Source organism: Schistocerca serialis, chromosome 6, assembly GCF_023864345.2.
Source record: "Schistocerca serialis cubense isolate TAMUIC-IGC-003099 chromosome 6, iqSchSeri2.2, whole genome shotgun sequence".
Lineage (NCBI taxonomy): Eukaryota > Metazoa > Arthropoda > Insecta > Orthoptera > Acrididae > Schistocerca > Schistocerca serialis.
In genome coordinates this window covers 533,695,737-533,713,456 of record NC_064643.1, presented here as the reverse complement: position 1 = coordinate 533,713,456, position 17,720 = coordinate 533,695,737, and the positions used below count along the sequence as shown (strand labels likewise).

Sequence of the window (17,720 nt, the reverse complement as noted above, 5' to 3'; positions counted from 1 at the left end):
ACCGGCAAGGGAACTTGCTGTTCCAACAGGACAATGCACGTCCGCATGTATCAAGTGCCACCCAACGTGCTCTAGAAGGTGTAAGTCAACTACCCTGGCCAGCAAGATCTCCGGATCTGTCCCCCATTGAGCATATTTGGGACTGGATGAAGCGTCGTCTCACGCGGTCTGCACGTCCAGCACGAACGCTGGTCCAACTGAGGCGCCAGGTGGAAATGGCATGGCAAGCCGTTCCACAGGACTACATCCAGCATCTCTATGATCGTCTCCATGGGAGAATAGCAGCCTGCATTGCTGCGAAAGGTGGATATACACCGTACTAGTGCCGACATTGTGCATGCTCTGTTGCCTGTGTCTATGTGCCTGTGGTTCTGTCAGTGTGATCATGTGATGTATCTGACCCCAGGAATGTGTCAATAAAGTTTCCCCTTCCTGGGACAATGAATTCACGGTGTTCTTATTTCAATTTCCAGGAGTGTATTTGTCTGGATGCAGACTCTTTAGAGCAATGCACCCCCACTCTCACTTCAGCCTTCAGTGGACTTAATAGTCCCAACAGCCTAGTTCAAAAGCAGATTTCTCAGGCCATCACATCTAATCACCCAGTATTATCCTTGTCTTCAGTGTATCAATCAGCTTCTTCAACAGGGCCATGACTTTCTGAAATCATGCCCTGAAATGAGATCCATTCTGTCTGAGATATTGCCCACCACACCTAGAATAGCTTTTCATCACCCTTCCAGTCTCCGCAGTATCTTTGTCAGACCCTATGTGCCTTCTGCACCCATCTCCCTAGCCCGTGGGTCCTACCCCTGTAACTGTCCCTGGTACAAGACATGCCTTATGCACCCTCCTACCACCACATATTCCAGTGCAGTAAATGGCAAAACATATACTGCCAAAGGGAGAGCCACCTGTGAAATGACATGTCATATACCAGCTGTTATATAAAACCTGTTCAGCCTCCCACGTCGCATTACTACCGCCTAGTTATCAGTGAGGATGAATGGGCATAGGCAGAGGGTGTATACAGGCAACACACAAGACCCTGTTGCAGAGCACCCTGTACTACATGACATGACCCCACCTTTAAGCTCTCAGGTTTTCAAACCTCATCCTGTGCAGGCCACAATTGGTCTTTCCTTCTCATCCCGTCCGGTAAGTCTGCCCTGACTTGGGGTTCTGAGTGGCTTCTAAACTGTACTCCTTTCCCTAAACTCCTAAAGTCCTTTTCCTTCACCCTTCTTCCTTACCCTTCAACTCTTCTGCCAGTAGGAGCCGCCACTGGCTCCGAAAGCTTGTGAAAGTGAAATACTTGTGTGTGTGTGTGTGTGTGTGTGTGTGTGTGTGTGTGTGTGTTCCCCTGCCGCAGCTTGGTGAGCAGATTTTTAAAATCTCTCTATTTACATTTTATTATCAATAATTGATTATTTTTGTTGTTATTTAAAATTATAGTTCACGTCACTTTAGAAGGCGGACCTATTTCCAGCCATCATGTGCATCCCCCACTATTAAATGCTAACAGCCAGTAAGATTCATTCTCGTTCCAAGCGGCTAGACATAAGTTAAAATTAGACTGAGAGAATCTCTCTCCCACATGCTGTGCTGTTGCCATATTTTGTGACAATGCAGTTTCATTCACTGAGTGATCAAATTACTCATTCAGATGTCGATGTTACTTTCTTGTAGCAGTATAGCTGCGTGCATGTGTGTCTGTAAATGTTTTAGTGCGATTTCCAACTGAAAATGTCATGTGACGGCAATAAACGTGAAGTTTCTCACAAGCAACAGTAATTAAATTGTGCGCCTGTGGGGTATAGTCTTAGTTGTGCGACTGCATTCATGATTTCCTGTTAGGAAGATCGTTGTATGTAGTAATCATTGTAAAATCATAGTCAAACAGAAGTAATATCTGGCATTTGCAAGGAAGTGTTGTAGGCATTCCTCTGTTTCTGTTCAGTTAACGATTTAGAAGACAATCTGAGCAACCCTCAGTTTGAACTCGCCACTGTGTTCCTCAAACCAGTCCAGCAGACTCCAGGTCTTGTGATATGGTGCATTATGTTGCTGAAAAAGGCAACTGCTATCGGGAAGCATGTTTCATGAAGGGGTGTATGTGGTCTGCAACCAGTGTATGACACTCCTTGGCCATCATGATGCCTTGCAAGAGCTACACTGGACCCATGGATTCCCATGTGAATGTTCCCCAGAGCATAATTAGCCACCACCAGCTTGTCTTCACCCTGCAGTACAGGTGTCGAGGAGCTGTTCGCCTGGAAGACAACAGATTCGTTCCCCCCCAAGGTACTGGGATTCATCAGACCATGCAGTGCTCTGCCACTGTGCCAACATCCTGTACTGATGGTCATGTGCTCATTTTAGTCTTAGTCATGGTGTTAACATTAGCACATGCATGGGTTGTTGGCTGTAGAGGCCCATTGTTAGGAGTGTTTGGTGCATTGGGTGTTCAGACACACTTGTACTGTGTCCAGCATTAAAATCTGATGTTAGTTCTACCACAGTTTGCCACCTGTCCCATTTCACCAGTCTGCCCAGCCTACGAAATTCAGCTCTCTATTGAGGGGTGGCTGCCTAACCCCGCAATGTCTGGACGTGTTTTCACTTTGGTTTCGCCATGTGTTGAAGACGCTCACCAGAGCACTCCTGGAAAACCCAAAAAGCTGTGCTGTTTCTGAAACGTTTTTGCCGCGCCTCCAGGTCATCACGATCTGTTCTTGGTCAGACTCAGATAGATCGCACGCCTTCCCCATTCTACTCTAGGGCAGCATGCTCACTGATACTACATGCAGCCTGTGTGTGTCTAGCAGTCACTCCTCGCCAAGTGACACTGCTGTTGCCTGGATGGTTTTGTATCGATAGTAGGTCAGTAGTCATAATGTTGTAGCGGATCAGTGTATATTAAATATTTAATACCAAAGATCCCAACCAATTTACCAATTCATTTCAAGTCACACAAATTCCCAATCAAGGTTTCGCTAGTTGTAATATAATATGAATAGACCTTCCTCTTTTGTGATCTGTTGCTTCAGGATATTATGCCTTTAGAATGAATTGTTGTATTTTTCTCATTGAGATAAGAGATTTCATAGACAAATATAGTACACTGCACTGTGAAATGAATAATCATTGTGATATTTTAGATATATGAAAAAACTGTTACATTCAAAAATTAAAATTGACTCATTGTTCAATGTTGTACATGTAGCTAAAGTATTTCAATGTACTATCACCTTTTTTTGTAGAAATTATTGTTTTAGAATCTTGCTAGCTATTGGATACTTTAAGAAATTATAATTTTTAAGGAAACCTTGCTTGCTTAAATATTTACTTCCTTGAAAAATATGTTTCGCAAGTGAATTCAAAACTGGTGCTGCATACTGATTGTTATTGAAGGCTATCTGCACTTAAAGTAAAAAAGTGTCTTCCACAAAATGAAAGAGGTTCAGGTATGTTCTATTAACATGTATTATCGTTATCCCACATTAAGGATATGAAAATGTATTCTGCAGCTGCTGATAATTGATTTAGTGATACGGAATTTTGCCTCTGAATTCTGAATTATTGTTTAATGAAGTGTAATTGATGATGTAGCAATGATGTGCATATTCTTCAGTGTACACATTTAGATTGATTCCAGTGTGTTGTTTTTCAAGGCCTATTTGTACAGATTTTGATAAAACTGAGCCAAACTCTTTCCCAAAATCTATGTATTTCAGATAAAAAGTAATTCTCACTCACTGCTCTCTTCTTTAACTTAATTGCAAGTGGTTCATTGTGGTGTATCTATGTCTTCAGCCAACTTGATCCCTTGCCTGATTGTAATCTAAGGTGCTCCTATGCAGTTGACGATAATATTAGCAAATACTGTAGTTAGCAATTGAACATACATTGGAATTAATGTTTATGTCATCCTTGTTCCGGATGTGTGTGTTTTGACACTTTGTTCCTCCTCTGTCTCAATTAGTAGCATTTTTAAATATTTTGTGCTGACTTCATAACTGATCAAATTACACTTTTTACACACACACACACACACACACACACACACACACACAGTGCTTGATTTGAAAAAAAAAAGAAAAATAAAGAAAGAAAGAAAAAAAGAGGCGCATGTGTAATCTGCCCTAGTCTTCAGAATCTGTTATCTGTTTTTGAGTAATAGTGGCACTTGCTTTCTGTGAAGTTTCTCATTTTTTCCTCCATAATTAGCAACAGGTAGCACTTAGCATCAAGTTTGCACTTTAAGAAGTGTAAATGAGCAACTGTATGGGCATACTCACAATGAAGTCTCCAGTGATAATACAGCATGAGTTGAAACACTGCCTGCTGAATCACAGAACCACCTTGTCCAATCCCTTCCCTTGTTACTGCCTCAGTAAGCATTAGGATGACAGTAACTCCTGTACCCAACTACTCTTTTGTATCATCCATGTTCGTTTTCCTCTTCATGTCTCAAGTAATAAATCTATGACAGGTCAATCTCCAGAAAAGGAATTCACAATGCCTCGCAGCACAAGGATAGGAAATTCATGTGTCCATTTCAAAGAAATCATCTTAGCATTAAACAAACCATGGGAAACCTATATCTGGATATTTGGACAGAGACTGTAACCCTGCTTGTTTCCCATTCGCATTTTATAATTCCATTCAGGACAAAAGGAGAGAAATGTCTAACACAGTCTATTGATTCGAATTATTAAAATAGGATCTACATAAAAAAATCTATACAAGAAATGTGTTCAAAAATAGAAAAAAAATGAGGACACGTTGTGCAAACACAGTGTTTTATTTTATGGCCACATATGAAGAATGAATGGTTCGAAATAAATTAAACATATCCTCAACATCTTTGACTCAGAAGCCATGTCACACGAATATCAAAGTATATCTGGAGGAAATGTGTCTGTAACCAAAAGTAATTTAGTACCATTCACTGATATTTGTATTCAGTACTGTCGTAGGCCTATGAAGGAAAATGCTAGAGCATGGTCAGTCACCTAGAATTTATGAATTGATGTAGCCAGCATAATTAATACAATTTTAATCATTCTGCAAACTCTAAAGAGAGAAATGGTGGTGGAAATTGGGGGGGGGGGGGTCAGATTCTGCTTTTCGGGTTGCATTAGACTGTTTGATACATACAAATATTTTAAAAAATGCAAGCATTCAGTAGGGTGTCAAAAGAAAATAAAGAGGAAGTGACACTATTGAAAAGTATTACATATGTTTCTTGAAGTTTTGCTAGCAGGTAGAATAATCCATCATCTTTCAGGTGCAGATCCATAATAGTATTATTTATTCCTCACATATTCTGCCTGCTAACATGCCAATGACTCACCTTAAAGATTACTGTAAAGTTATCAGCCAAAATATCAGAAGAAGAAAGAATACAAATACTATCCAGGATGCACACTAGGTAGATGATGGAATACTGCATTACATAATTTATAACACTTCATGATGGTTCACAATGTATGAAAGGTATAGTTGGATAAAGCATGTGAACATGCTGTGGTTTAATGTATTTACATGACGTACTTTCTGTATGTACCAGGCCAGAATTGGAAATAAGTAGAGGGAATGTGATGGCTTGCCATTCTTCATAAGTGACTGTGTGTTAACATGGAACACCGTGCACACCACACTAAACTCGCTATTTAGATAATATAGGTATAAACTTTAATTAGTAATTCATCTAGCGTGTTCTCTGACACACTACAATGAGCACCTTTGCTATAAGAACTGTGATATTGCAGCTGTAAATTTTGATTATGTTTTCAAGTAGCAGTAGACATCTAAGTACAAAATAGCCTTGGAGCTCATTGTTTGGGATGAATCAAAGTTACACATGCTAATCAAGAGTCTTGTATCTACTGTTTAATGACATTGATTACTCCTATAATTTTTGTTTACTCTTTAGTCATGCATAACTTAATGCTTTCAGCTCGATGATGAAAATTTCCAGTTTTCCACTTAGTGCCGTCATTGGCAGGAATGTGTGTTGGCACTTCCTGTTAAATTCTTCTTTGTATGTCCCTTCTGCAATATTCATGTAATATCCAGCTCATTGCTTTATTTTTTGTCAACAGATATCCAGGTCCTCGATCAGTAATGGCTGTAACAATTGACATAAGCAAATTAATAAATTCACATTGGTTCAGACTTGTAGCCTAACAGTACTGCCTGATTAACGAAGTATGGATGATGGAACAACTACTGCACTCTATATTTGATGAAAATCTAACTATTGGAATTTTGGGTGTTCAGTGTATAAAATTGTAACAGGCTGCAAGTCCTAATTTCTATACATATCTCTTCTTGAAATAAGTGCTTTTCTGTTAGTAAATGCTATTTTACAGTGATTGAGTTGTGGATGATCTGTTACTGATGGTAGTTATATGCTAAATGGCTGTGCAAATGTGATCCCTCACAGTGTGAAGAAATTTAAAGTTTTATCTCTAGTTTGGCCCAGATGGCCAACAACTTGAATTATTATTTATGTGTAACTTTTGAGTCTGTGTGTGTTTCAGGTCTGCTTCAATTGATTCGGAAGGAACAGGTGACAGTGAAGGAAACAAAAGTGCAGTTCTTTCCCCAAAGACAGCTCGGCAGAACTCTTTACTTAGGCTCCGGTTACCACTTGTGTCTGGTGACTCTGGGGACAATTCAGAAAAGTCTCCAACATCGGTAAAAGATGTCAAAGACAAAATTCTTGCCAGCTCAAAGAGTATAATTGGAAAAGTTTTGTCCCCTACCAAGGACAAATTTAATAGAGAAAAGGTATATTATCGTAAGTTAGTTTCACACAATTAAAGTGTGTACCTGTAAATATAATTTACATTGTGGCTCCCTTGTCTCAGCATCCTAGCAGACTTCCCTGTCTTATCAGCCGTGGCAGGTTTCTTTCTGTGGCTGATGAAAAGAATATTAATAAATAATGGTTTATGGGTGTCTTCTTCCTTATGAATAGGGTTCATTTTCTTACCAACCCCTACATTACATATTACAGTTTCTCGAATTGTCAGTCATGTGTCTTATAAAATATTCCAGTTGCCTGATATACACATATCAAAGAAAAATCTTGCATCATCCTGGTTCCCAGAACTCCTGAAGATAGATGTTGACTGTGGATATTGTATCACAGACACAGTCCCTTTGACGGTTCAGAGAGGTCACTAAACGTGTCCAAAGACATAAACAACCATGCATGAGCAGCACCTATTAGAGACGGAGGGAGTCGACAGCCGATCAGTTCCAGTCATTCCATCAGGATGGAAGTACACGGCTTGTGTTATCTGTAGTTCAACCAAGCCTAGACATTCAATACTGCAGTTCGATCAAGTACGCTTTGTTACTTTGTGCCAGGAAGGGCTCTCAACAAGGGAAGTGTCTAGGCGTCTTGGTGTAAACCAAAGTGATGTTGTTCGGACATGGAAGACATACAGAGAGACAGGAACTGTTGATGACGTGCCTCACTCAGGCTGCCCAAAGGCTGCTACTGCAGTGGGTGACCACTACCTACGGATTATGGCTCGGAGGAACCCTGACTGCAACGCCACCATATTGATTAATGCTTTCCGTGCAGCCACAAGACATCGTGTTAAAACTCAAACTGTGCTCATTAGGCTGCATGATGCACAACTTCACTCCCGACGTCTATGGCAAGGTCTATCTTTGCAACCACGACACATGCAGCTCAGTACAGATGGGCCTAACAACATGCTGAATGGAATCATGTTCTGTTCACTGATGAGTGTCACATATGCTGGGCTGAATGCCTTAGACACACTGTCCAGCAAGTGCAACAAGGTGGAGGTTCCCTGCTGTTTTGTAGTGGCATTATTTGGGGCCGACATATGCCACCGATGACCATGGAATGCGACGAAATGGCTGTATGATACGTGAATGCCATCCTCCGACCGATAGTGCCCATATCAGTAGCATATTGGTGAGGCATTCATCTTCATGGATAACAATTTGCGCCCCCATCGTGCCCCTCTTGTGAATGACTTCCTTTAGGATAACAACATTGTTAGACTAGAGTGACCAGCATGTTCTCCAGACATGAGCCTTATCGAACATGCCTGGGATAGATTGAGAAGGGCTGTTTATGGACGACGTGACCCACCAACCACACTGAGGGATCTATGCCGAATTGCCATTGAGGAGTGAGACAATCTGGACCAAAAGTGACTTGAACTTGTGGCTAGTATGCCATGATGAATACAGGCCTGCACCAATGCAAGAGGATGTCTTACTGGGTATTAGAGGTATCAGTGTGTACAGCAGTCTGGACCATCATCTCTGATGATCCCGCTGTATGGTAGTACAACATGCAATGTGTGGTTTTCATGAGCAATAAAAAGGGCGGAAATGATGTTTATGTTGATATCTATTCCAATTTTCTGTACAGGTTCCAGAACTCTCGGAACCGAGGTGATGCACAACTTTTTTTGATGTGTGAACTTTGCTGGGAATCGGGGCCTGCTAATCAGTACCTGATAACCATGCTCCAGCAGTAATAGATGGACCTCATATCCTCTTGTGTAGTTGCAGTGCTGGAAAGATAACTTCATCATCTCTCAAAACTACCAAGGAACTCAAAGTTTCTTGCAATAACTGTTATATTTAAAAATGGTTTTACAAGTAAATTAGTTCTTAATATTTTGTACATAGATTGACAGATCATTCACGTGCTCAGATCTCCTTTCAACATAAGATAATTTTTGAGTTCTGTCTCGTAACTAACACAACCACCATTCAGTTTTCTTCTGCAGATTTTTGTCCTTACATTGTTCTTTACTCTGAGACTAGTAAAGTATTGGTGCTTCTCTTTACATCTACTGGTGCACCTGTCAGAGGAAACTGTGCACAGTGGAAAGTTCCCCAATTTAATACCCCCATCCCAGGGGCCTCACCATTGTTTGGTAAGTTCGTGCTTGGGTACCATGGAACCACAGCCATTGCAACACCTTTTCCCTTTCTGTGCTGCATGTCTTTCCTCCTGCTGTAATTTTTCCCCTCCCTTGAGGAACACATCTGGGATATTTTGTGGAATGTGTTCTGAAGTTTTAGTAGCCTGCTATCAGAGCAGTCCCACATATGTTTTTTCTTTCTGTATTCACTTTGCATGTCCTACCCTTCCTCTGACTGGGTGTGTAAGGTTCCTCGTTTCTTCTTCCTCCCAGTGTGCTCCTTAAGGCCAGTCCATGTGTTTGATTTGTAACAGGTGACTGAGTAATGTGTAGTTCCAAGACCCAGCTTGACAGATAGGGGTTGTACTTACTGCCTGTTACAGGTCAGGCCCACGGAGGGGTGGTTGCCTGAGCTGTGACCTTCCAAAATTGCCAGTTTGTCCCAGTCAGGAGTTCGGGAGATGTGACCTGAGGTATGGACAATCATGTAAGGCGGGTGAGCCCCAATCTTGGGGACCCCCAGTTGGAAGGAGCCTGCCATCAGAGATGTTGGAAATCATGGGGGGATTTTTTCTCAGTGAGCTAATCACCATCTCAGTCTATGTCTACTAAAAGTGAACAGAATGAGACTAAAGGTTCCAAGACTCTCCCAGCTGCACCTCGGTTCCTCATGGCATCACATACCAAAGATGTTGAGTCCTTTGGTACAGTTAATCCATTGATTGTTCAAAAAGGTGTTGATGCTGTTATAGGCCCTGTGAAATCCTGCTCTCGTTTATGCAATGGACTTCACTTCTGGAGACCAGTTGTGATTTTCAAGCCCAACAACTGCTTACAGTTTAGCTGCTCCATGGCTATTCTGTTCATGTCGAGGCCCATCAAACGCTGAATTCTTCATGTTATGGTATTTACATTCAGCTGCTTGATGGTCTGACTGAAGGAGTAATCCAAACTTACTGCTTTGATCAGGGTGTCACTGCTGTCCGTCGGGTAATGAAAAAGGTTGTTGCAATCTTAATGCCTAAACACACTTTTTTCCGTATGTTTGATTGAATAGTGCTTCCATTGAAGATAAAAGCAGGCTATGAAGTCATCACAGTCTGACCATACATTCCCTACCCAGTGCATTGCTACCAACATCAACATTACAACCACACTTGCCTGTCCTGTAAAAACATGGCCAAATGTGTTACTTATTGTAGGGATGCTCACAAAGGTGACCTCCCCTTTGTATCAGTTGTAAAGGCAACTGTGTCATCTTATCTCATGAATGTCATATGTATCTAGATGAGCAGGCCATCCAGGAGATCTGGGTGAAGGAAGAAGTACCTTACCCTCTTGCTTGCAAGTTGTTGGCTTGTCGAAAGCTCTGCATGTCACCATCCTGCACTTACGGCACCGTTATTGTTACATCTCGCTCCACAAAAGACATGGCCATGGCCACACAAACTTGTGACCTCCAGTTCAGCACTGCAATTGTAAAATTGCCCAGTATAATTGTAGCATCCCATTCCTGTTCTCCTCCAGCTGTGCAACAAGTCACCAAATCTTCACCTCTGGTGGTGAATTGCCTGCTACACAACTGATGGGCCAGGAAAAAGACATAATATTCCCATGAAAACTTACTACATCCCACTAGCCAACAAACATCTGAGTCTTCATCTGCCAACTGCAAAGACTCCAAGAAATCAAACAAAAGCAAATGATCATCTCCTTTCTTGACTTGCAGATGCTATTAAACAATGTCTTCATGTGGTACCGTCACCCAACTGACCTCCATTATGTTTATGTGCACTGCCTACCTTTTTTTCTGTCCTGGAATCAGCAGGCCAACCCAGTGAGAATGCCAACGCCTCTGTAGATCTCATAGCCTCTATGTCCTGTAGCAACAAGTCTTGAAAGCCTGACACTCAGCAGCTGCCGAGGTGATTACTCTTCATTTGTTCCCTGCGTCCCATTCCCCATTATGCCTCTTCTACAATGGAATGTTCATGGCATTAGGTCCCACAAGGAGGAATTGCACTGCTCTTAGAATCCCAGCGTGCACTTGTTCTCTGCCTCCAAGAAACAACATTACGTCCTAACGACTGCTTTGACCTCTCGCATTTCCTTCCGGTCCGCTTTGAACTTTCCCCCGAGGACAGCATTCCATCTCATGGGTGAGTCATGCTGCTCATCTGGGATGACGTTCATAGCCAAACCATCTCACTGAACACTTGGCTGTAATCTGTTGCAGTCCACATGATCCTTCCTTGCTTCATCTTTTCTCTTTGCAACATCTACTCCATCCTTCATTCGGTGTCAACAGAGCAGACTTTTTCCGTCTTGTTGGTCAACTCTGTCACCCCTTTATGTTGCTTGGTGGCTTTAATCCACACATCCCACTTTGGGGCTCTTCCAGAACCTGTCTGAGAAGTGCCCTGTTGGCTGACCTTCTCAATCAACTCGGCCTCATCTGTCTTAACACTGGAGCACCCATGGTCCTTTCAGACTCCATGCACTGCTATTCCCATTTGGACCTCTCATTCTGTGCTGCCCAGATTGTTGGTCGAGTAGTCCATTCTCTCTGACATTTACTCAAGGGACCATTTCCCATGTGCTATACATTTGCTGACTCCTACCCCACCTATGTATAAACCCAATTGGCAGCTTTCTGAGGATGACTGGAGGCTGTATCCTCTTTGCTGACCTTCGATGAACAACGTTTTTGCAGTTGTGATGACCAGGTAAAGTACCTCATGATCGTTATTCTTGCCACTGCAAAACATTCCATACCTCCTACTTCATCTTTCCTGCACAGTGTCCCAGTCACCTGGTGGACTGAGATGTTCTGTGCTGTGACACAGTTCTCTCACAGAGACATCAGAGTTTTTTAACTGCCATCCTACAATGGTGAACTGTATCCATTATAAACAATTATGTGCACAGTGCTGTTGCATTCTTTGTGATAGCAAAAAAGCTAGCTTGATTTATTTACCTGTTCTTTCAACAACTCACTTCCTCTTTTGACGTGTTGGTCAATCTCGGTCAGCTCTCGGAGACCAAGGTTGATTCCCAGATTTCCGGTCTGACTGTAACAGGTGATGTCATTGTGGACCCTTTAGCTAACTGCAACACCTTCGGCTGCTATTTTGTTGAGATTTTGAGCTCCACTCTCTACGATCATGCCTTCCTCCTTCCGAAATGAGTGGAGGAAACTTGGGTATTACCTTTCTCCTCTCAGAATCATGAATGCTACAAAGCTGCGTGTACTATGAGGGAGCTAGATCTTGCTCTTACTTCATCGCGATCTTTCGGTCAGGGCTGGACAGTGTTAACATTCAGATGGTGCAGCACTTTCTCCTGTGGGCAAGCAATTTCTCCTCCACACGTACAATCACATTTTTCTGGTCAGATCGCAGATTTCCCAGATGCTGGTGTGAAGCCACTGTCATACCCATACCTATGCCTGATGAGGACAAACACCTTCCTTCCAGCTACTGCCCCATTTCTCCCACTATCTGTGTTTGCAAAGGGATGGATTCAAGCTGGGTCGTATATGGTGGCTTGAGTCTCACAATCTGCTAACCACTGCACAGTATGGATTTTGAGTACATCGTTCTGCAGTTGACCATCTCGTGACTTTGCCAACCCGTATCATGAGTGGTTTTCTGAGGAAATACCGCACTGTGACCATGTTTTTTTTTGATTTGGAGAAAGTCTAAGACACCTGCTGGAGGGCTGGTACCCTCCGTACTCTATACACGTGGGGTTCTGAGGCCGCCTACCCCGTTTCCTTCAGGAATTTTTAAAAGATCACATTTTCAAGTTATGTGTGAGTTCGTCCAAGCCTGAGTTCGTCAACCAGGAGAATGGGGTGCTTCAAAGCTCCATCATGAGATATGTCCATTAACCCTATTATAGCATGTCTCCCACCAGGGATCTCCAACTCTCTTTTTGTTGACAACTCTGCGATCTATTGCTGTTCTCCACGCACTTGTCTCCGAGTGGTGTCTTCAGCAATGTCTTGATCGTCTATACTTGTCCAGACTTTTGTTTTTCCACTGACAAAACCATTTGTATGAATTTCTGGCAGCACAAAGAGTTTCTTCCAACTTCTTTACATCTTGGGCCTGTTGCTCTTCTGTTTGCAGAAACTACAAAATTCCTGGCGTTCTTGCATTATAGATAACTTTCTTGGACCTCCCATGTGTCTTACCTGACAGCACACTGTACCCAGTCTCTCGATTCCTACATGTCCTAAGTGGTACTTCCTGGGGAGAGGATCAGACACCCTTCTCCATGTATACCGACCCCTTGTTCATTTGAAACTAGACTATGGGTGTTTTGTTTAGTCATCTGCACGTTCGTCCATCTTAAACAGTCTTAACACAATCCACCATTATGGAATCCATTTGGTGACTGGTGCCTTTTACACAGCCTGGTTGAGAGCCTTTATCCAGAAGCTGCCGAACTACCGCTGTCACGTTGTCTGTTACCTCCCAGAGTTTGCTTTTGGATCCTGCTCCAGCAGCTTAACATCATGCAACCTGCCATGTTCCTGATGAGTGTGAACCCTTCACCACCTTAGTTTTGTGTGGCAGCCCCTTGTTCATCTTGGACTTTATTCACTTCCTCAGGAAAGTACTCTAGATTTGGTCTATCGCATTAAGTTTCTCGACCTTCGCACACAACTTAGTGACAGCATCTTCATGTACACTGATCTGATGTGTACACTAATGGTTCTAAGAGCAACCATGGGGTTAGGTGTGCACTCTTGGCACCTACCATTTTCGGTATCGACTTCCAGAACACTGCTAAACAGGCCACCCAGTACATTTGGCAATACAGGCTTTTTAATTGTCATATGTTGCAATTCTCACAGCGTCCTTCAGAGCCTGTGTGTCCGGTAAACAGCCGACTCCTTAGTGCAGCATTTTCAAGAAAGCTTCCACTTACTGTTGAGGGAGCCACTGTGACATTCATGGGGGTTCCAGGTCATGTCGGTCTGATGGGAAATGGGGCCATTGATGCTTCTGCCAAGGCTGAAGTCCATCTACCTCGGTCTGCTAGCTCTTCCATCCCTTCGGATATGTTGCCGTCTGTTGGCAGGTGGTGTCACTTTGGTTTCACCACTGGTCTTCTCTCCATGGAAACAAGCTCCAGGGAATTAAAGCTATCCCAACGGCTTGGCTGACCTCATCTCGACCCTCTCGCCACAAGGAGATTATTTTAGCTTTGTTACGAATTGGGCACTGTCGTTTTAGCCATCACCATCTGTTAAGTGGTGATTCCCCACCGCTTAGTGCTCATTGTTGTCAACTTTATATGTTTTGCCATTTCCTATCCTGATGCCCTTTTCTTAACCACTTACATTCTATTGTATATTTTCCATCTGAGTTATCAGCTGTTTTAGTGAAATATGCGCAGGCTTTCGACCGCATTTTACTTTTTATCCGTCATAGAAATATGGCGAATCTATGGTTTGGGACGCCTGCTGTTTTCTTTGCGTAATTTGGGCACCTTTCTCCACAAGGAAGTCCTTTTTCTTAGCTCACATTCTTTCTGTTGATAAGGCTTAACATATAGTCACTTTTAAGTTTTTTTTTATCTAAGGTTATGACATGGGCACTTATGACCTTAGTTGTTTTTGCAGAAAGAAAAACTTAATAGCCACAGAAGTGGTATGATTGGGTCACACAAACCTCTTGTATTGTGCCAAGAGTGTAGTGGTCGAACATGACATTACTGAAATTGGCATGATATACCTCATAGCCACCCATTGAAACAGATGATGCCGTGGGACCACTGCTGAAGTTCTCTCTTCTATACTAGTTTGAGTAATTACCATGGATTCTGAATATTAAGTGATGTTTATTCATTTTGCTTGTGCTTCGAATGAATTCCTAGTTTTTGATATCAAAGTCAATATGATTCTGTATACTCAAGAGGGGAACTTTTTTGGCTAGTGTGTTTACCATGTGCTGTGATTCCCTCTGTACCATTCTTATATTCAGTATTTTGTGATATGAAGGAAGTGGTGTTACCAGCCTACCTACAGTAGAGAAAGTTTGTATCTCTATTTTCTCAGCTTGGTGCAGAATGTAAAGGTAGGAGATGTAATGTGAAGTGGTGGTGGTGCTGCTGTCTTCAGTCCAAAGACTGGTTTGATGCAGCGCTCCATGCTATTCTATCCTGTGCAAGCCTCATCTTCTCCGAGTAACTACTGCAACCTACATCCTTTTGAATCTGCATAGTGTATTTGTCTCTTGGTCTCCCTCTGTGATTTTTACCCTCCATGCTTCCCTGCAGTACTAAATTGGTGATCCCTTGATGCCTCAGAATGTGTCCTACCTATCAGTCCGTTCTTCTAGTCAGGTTGTGCCACAAATTCCTCTTCTGCCCAATTCTACTCAGTACCTCCTCATTAGTTACGTGATCTACCCATCTAACCTTCAGTATTCTTCTGCAGCACGACATTTCGAAAGCTTCTGTTCTCTCCTTGTTTAAACTGTTTATTGTCCATGTTTCACATCCATACATCACTACACTTCATACAAATACTTTCAAAAGAGACTTCCAGATACTTAAATCTATAGTTGATGTTAGCAAATTTCTCTTCTTCAGAAACACTTTCCTTGCCATCACCAGTCTACATTTTGTATCCTCTCTACTTCGACCATAATCGGTTATTTTGCTGCCCAAATAGCAAACTCATCTGCTACTTTAACTGTCTCATTTCCTAATCTGATTCCCTCAGCATCACTTGATTTAATTCAACTACATTACATTATCCTTGTTTTCCTTCTGTTAATGTCCATCTTATATACTCATTTCAAGACACTGTCCATTCCGTTCAGGTGCTCTTCCATGTCCTTTGCTATCTCTGACAGAATTACAATGCCATTGGAAAACCTCAAGGTTTTTATTTCCTCTCCCTGGATTTTAATTCCTGTTCCAGATTGTTTTATAGTTTCCTATACTGCTTGTTCAATGTGCAGATTGAATAACATCAGGGATAGGCTACAACTCTCTCACTCCCTTCTCAACCATTGCTTCCCTCTTGTGCCCCTCAACTCCTGTAACTGCCATCTGGTTTCTGTGCAAATAATAAATAGCCTTTCACTCCCTGTATTTTACCTCTGCACCTTTAGAATTTGAAAGAGAATATTCCAGTCAACATTGCCAAAAGCTTTTTGTAAGTCTACAAATGCTATAAATGTAGGTTTGCCTAGCTTCTAAGAAAAGTCGTAGAGTCAGTATTTTCTCATGTGTTCCTACATTTGTACGGAATCCAAACTGATCTTCCCAGAGGTCGGCTTCTACTAGTTTTTTCGTTCGTCGATGAAGAATTTGTGTTAGTATTTTGCAACTGTGACTTATTCAAGTGATAGTTCGGTCATTATTACACCTGTCATCACCTGCTTTCTTTGGAATTGAAATTATTATATTCTTCTTGAAGTCTGAGGGTATTTTGCTTGTCTCATACATCTTGCTGACTAGATCAAAGAGATTTGTCATGGCTGGCTCTCCCAAGGCTATCAGTAGTTCTAACGGGATGTTGTCTACTTCTGGGGTCTTGTTTCTACTTCTGTTCTTTTGGTGCTCTTTAAAATTCTTAACGCCGTATCATATCTCCCATCTCATCTTCATCTATGTCTCTTCCATTTCCATAATATTGCCCTCAAGGACATCGCTCTTGCATGGATCTTCTACATACTCCTTCCACCTTTCAGCTTTTCCTTCTTTGCTTAGGACTGATTTACCACCTGAGCTGTTGGTATGCATACAGGTGGTTCTCTTTTCTCCTATGGTCTCTCTGATTTTCCTGTAGCCAGCATCTTTCATACCTCTAGTGATATATGCTTCTACATGCTTACATTTGTCCTCTAGCCATTCCCGCTTAGCTGCTTTGCACTTTCTATCAGTCTAATTTTGTAGACATTTGTATTCCTTTTTGCCTGATTATTTAGTGCATTTTTATATTTTCCCCTTTCATCAATTAAAATTAGTATCTCTTGTGTTACCTTAGGATTTCTAATAGCCCTCGTCTTTTTCCTACTTGATCCTCTGCTGCCTTCACTATTTCATCTGTCAAAGATACCCATTCTTCATCTATTGTATTTCTTTCCCACATTCTTGTCAGTCGTTCCCTAATGCTATCTCTGAAACCTCTGGTTCTTTCAGTTTATCCAGGTCTCATCTCCTTAAATTCACACCTTTTTGCAGTTTCTTCACTTTTAAACTACATTCCATAACCAATAGATTGTGGTCAGAGTCCATATCTGCCTGTAGAAATGTCATAAAATTGAAAACCTGGTTCCTAAATCTGTCTCACCATTATATCATCAGTTTGAAACCTTCTGGTGTCTCCAGGTCCCTTCCATGTAGACAGCCTTCTTTCATGATTCTTAAAACAAGTGTTAGCGATGATTAAGTTGTGCTCTACAAAATTCTACCAGACGGCTACCTCTTTCATTCCTTACCCCCAGTCCATATTCATCTACTGCTTTTCCTGTCTTCCTTTTCATACTATTGAATTCCAGTCCTCCATGATTATTAAATTTTTGTCTCTCTTAACTATTTGAATAATTTATTTTCTCTCACCATACATTTCTTCAATCTCTTCATCTGCAGAGCTAGTTGACATATAAACTTGTGCTGCTGTGGTAGGCACGGGCTTCGTGTCCGTCTTGGCTACAATAATGCATTCACTACGCTGTTCATAATAGCTTATCCACATTCCTACTTTTTTTTAAAAAAGCTACTTCTGCATTACCCCTATTTGATTTTGTATTTGCAACC

The 17,720-nt window shown here is 41.9% G+C and overlaps 1 protein-coding gene across 2 annotated transcripts in view; it reads left to right on the top strand.

Annotated features, from left to right (window-relative positions):
• The window catches only part of LOC126483731 (EH domain-binding protein 1), a 220,675-nt gene that overhangs the window by 119,123 nt on the left and 83,832 nt on the right, over nt 1–17,720 (top strand). For both annotated transcript variants that reach the window (XM_050106839.1, XM_050106838.1), the window contains exon 11: nt 6,552–6,801. In XM_050106839.1, the coding sequence (XP_049962796.1) occupies nt 6,552–6,801 (250 nt within the window). The remainder of the gene's footprint in view (nt 1–6,551; nt 6,802–17,720) is intronic.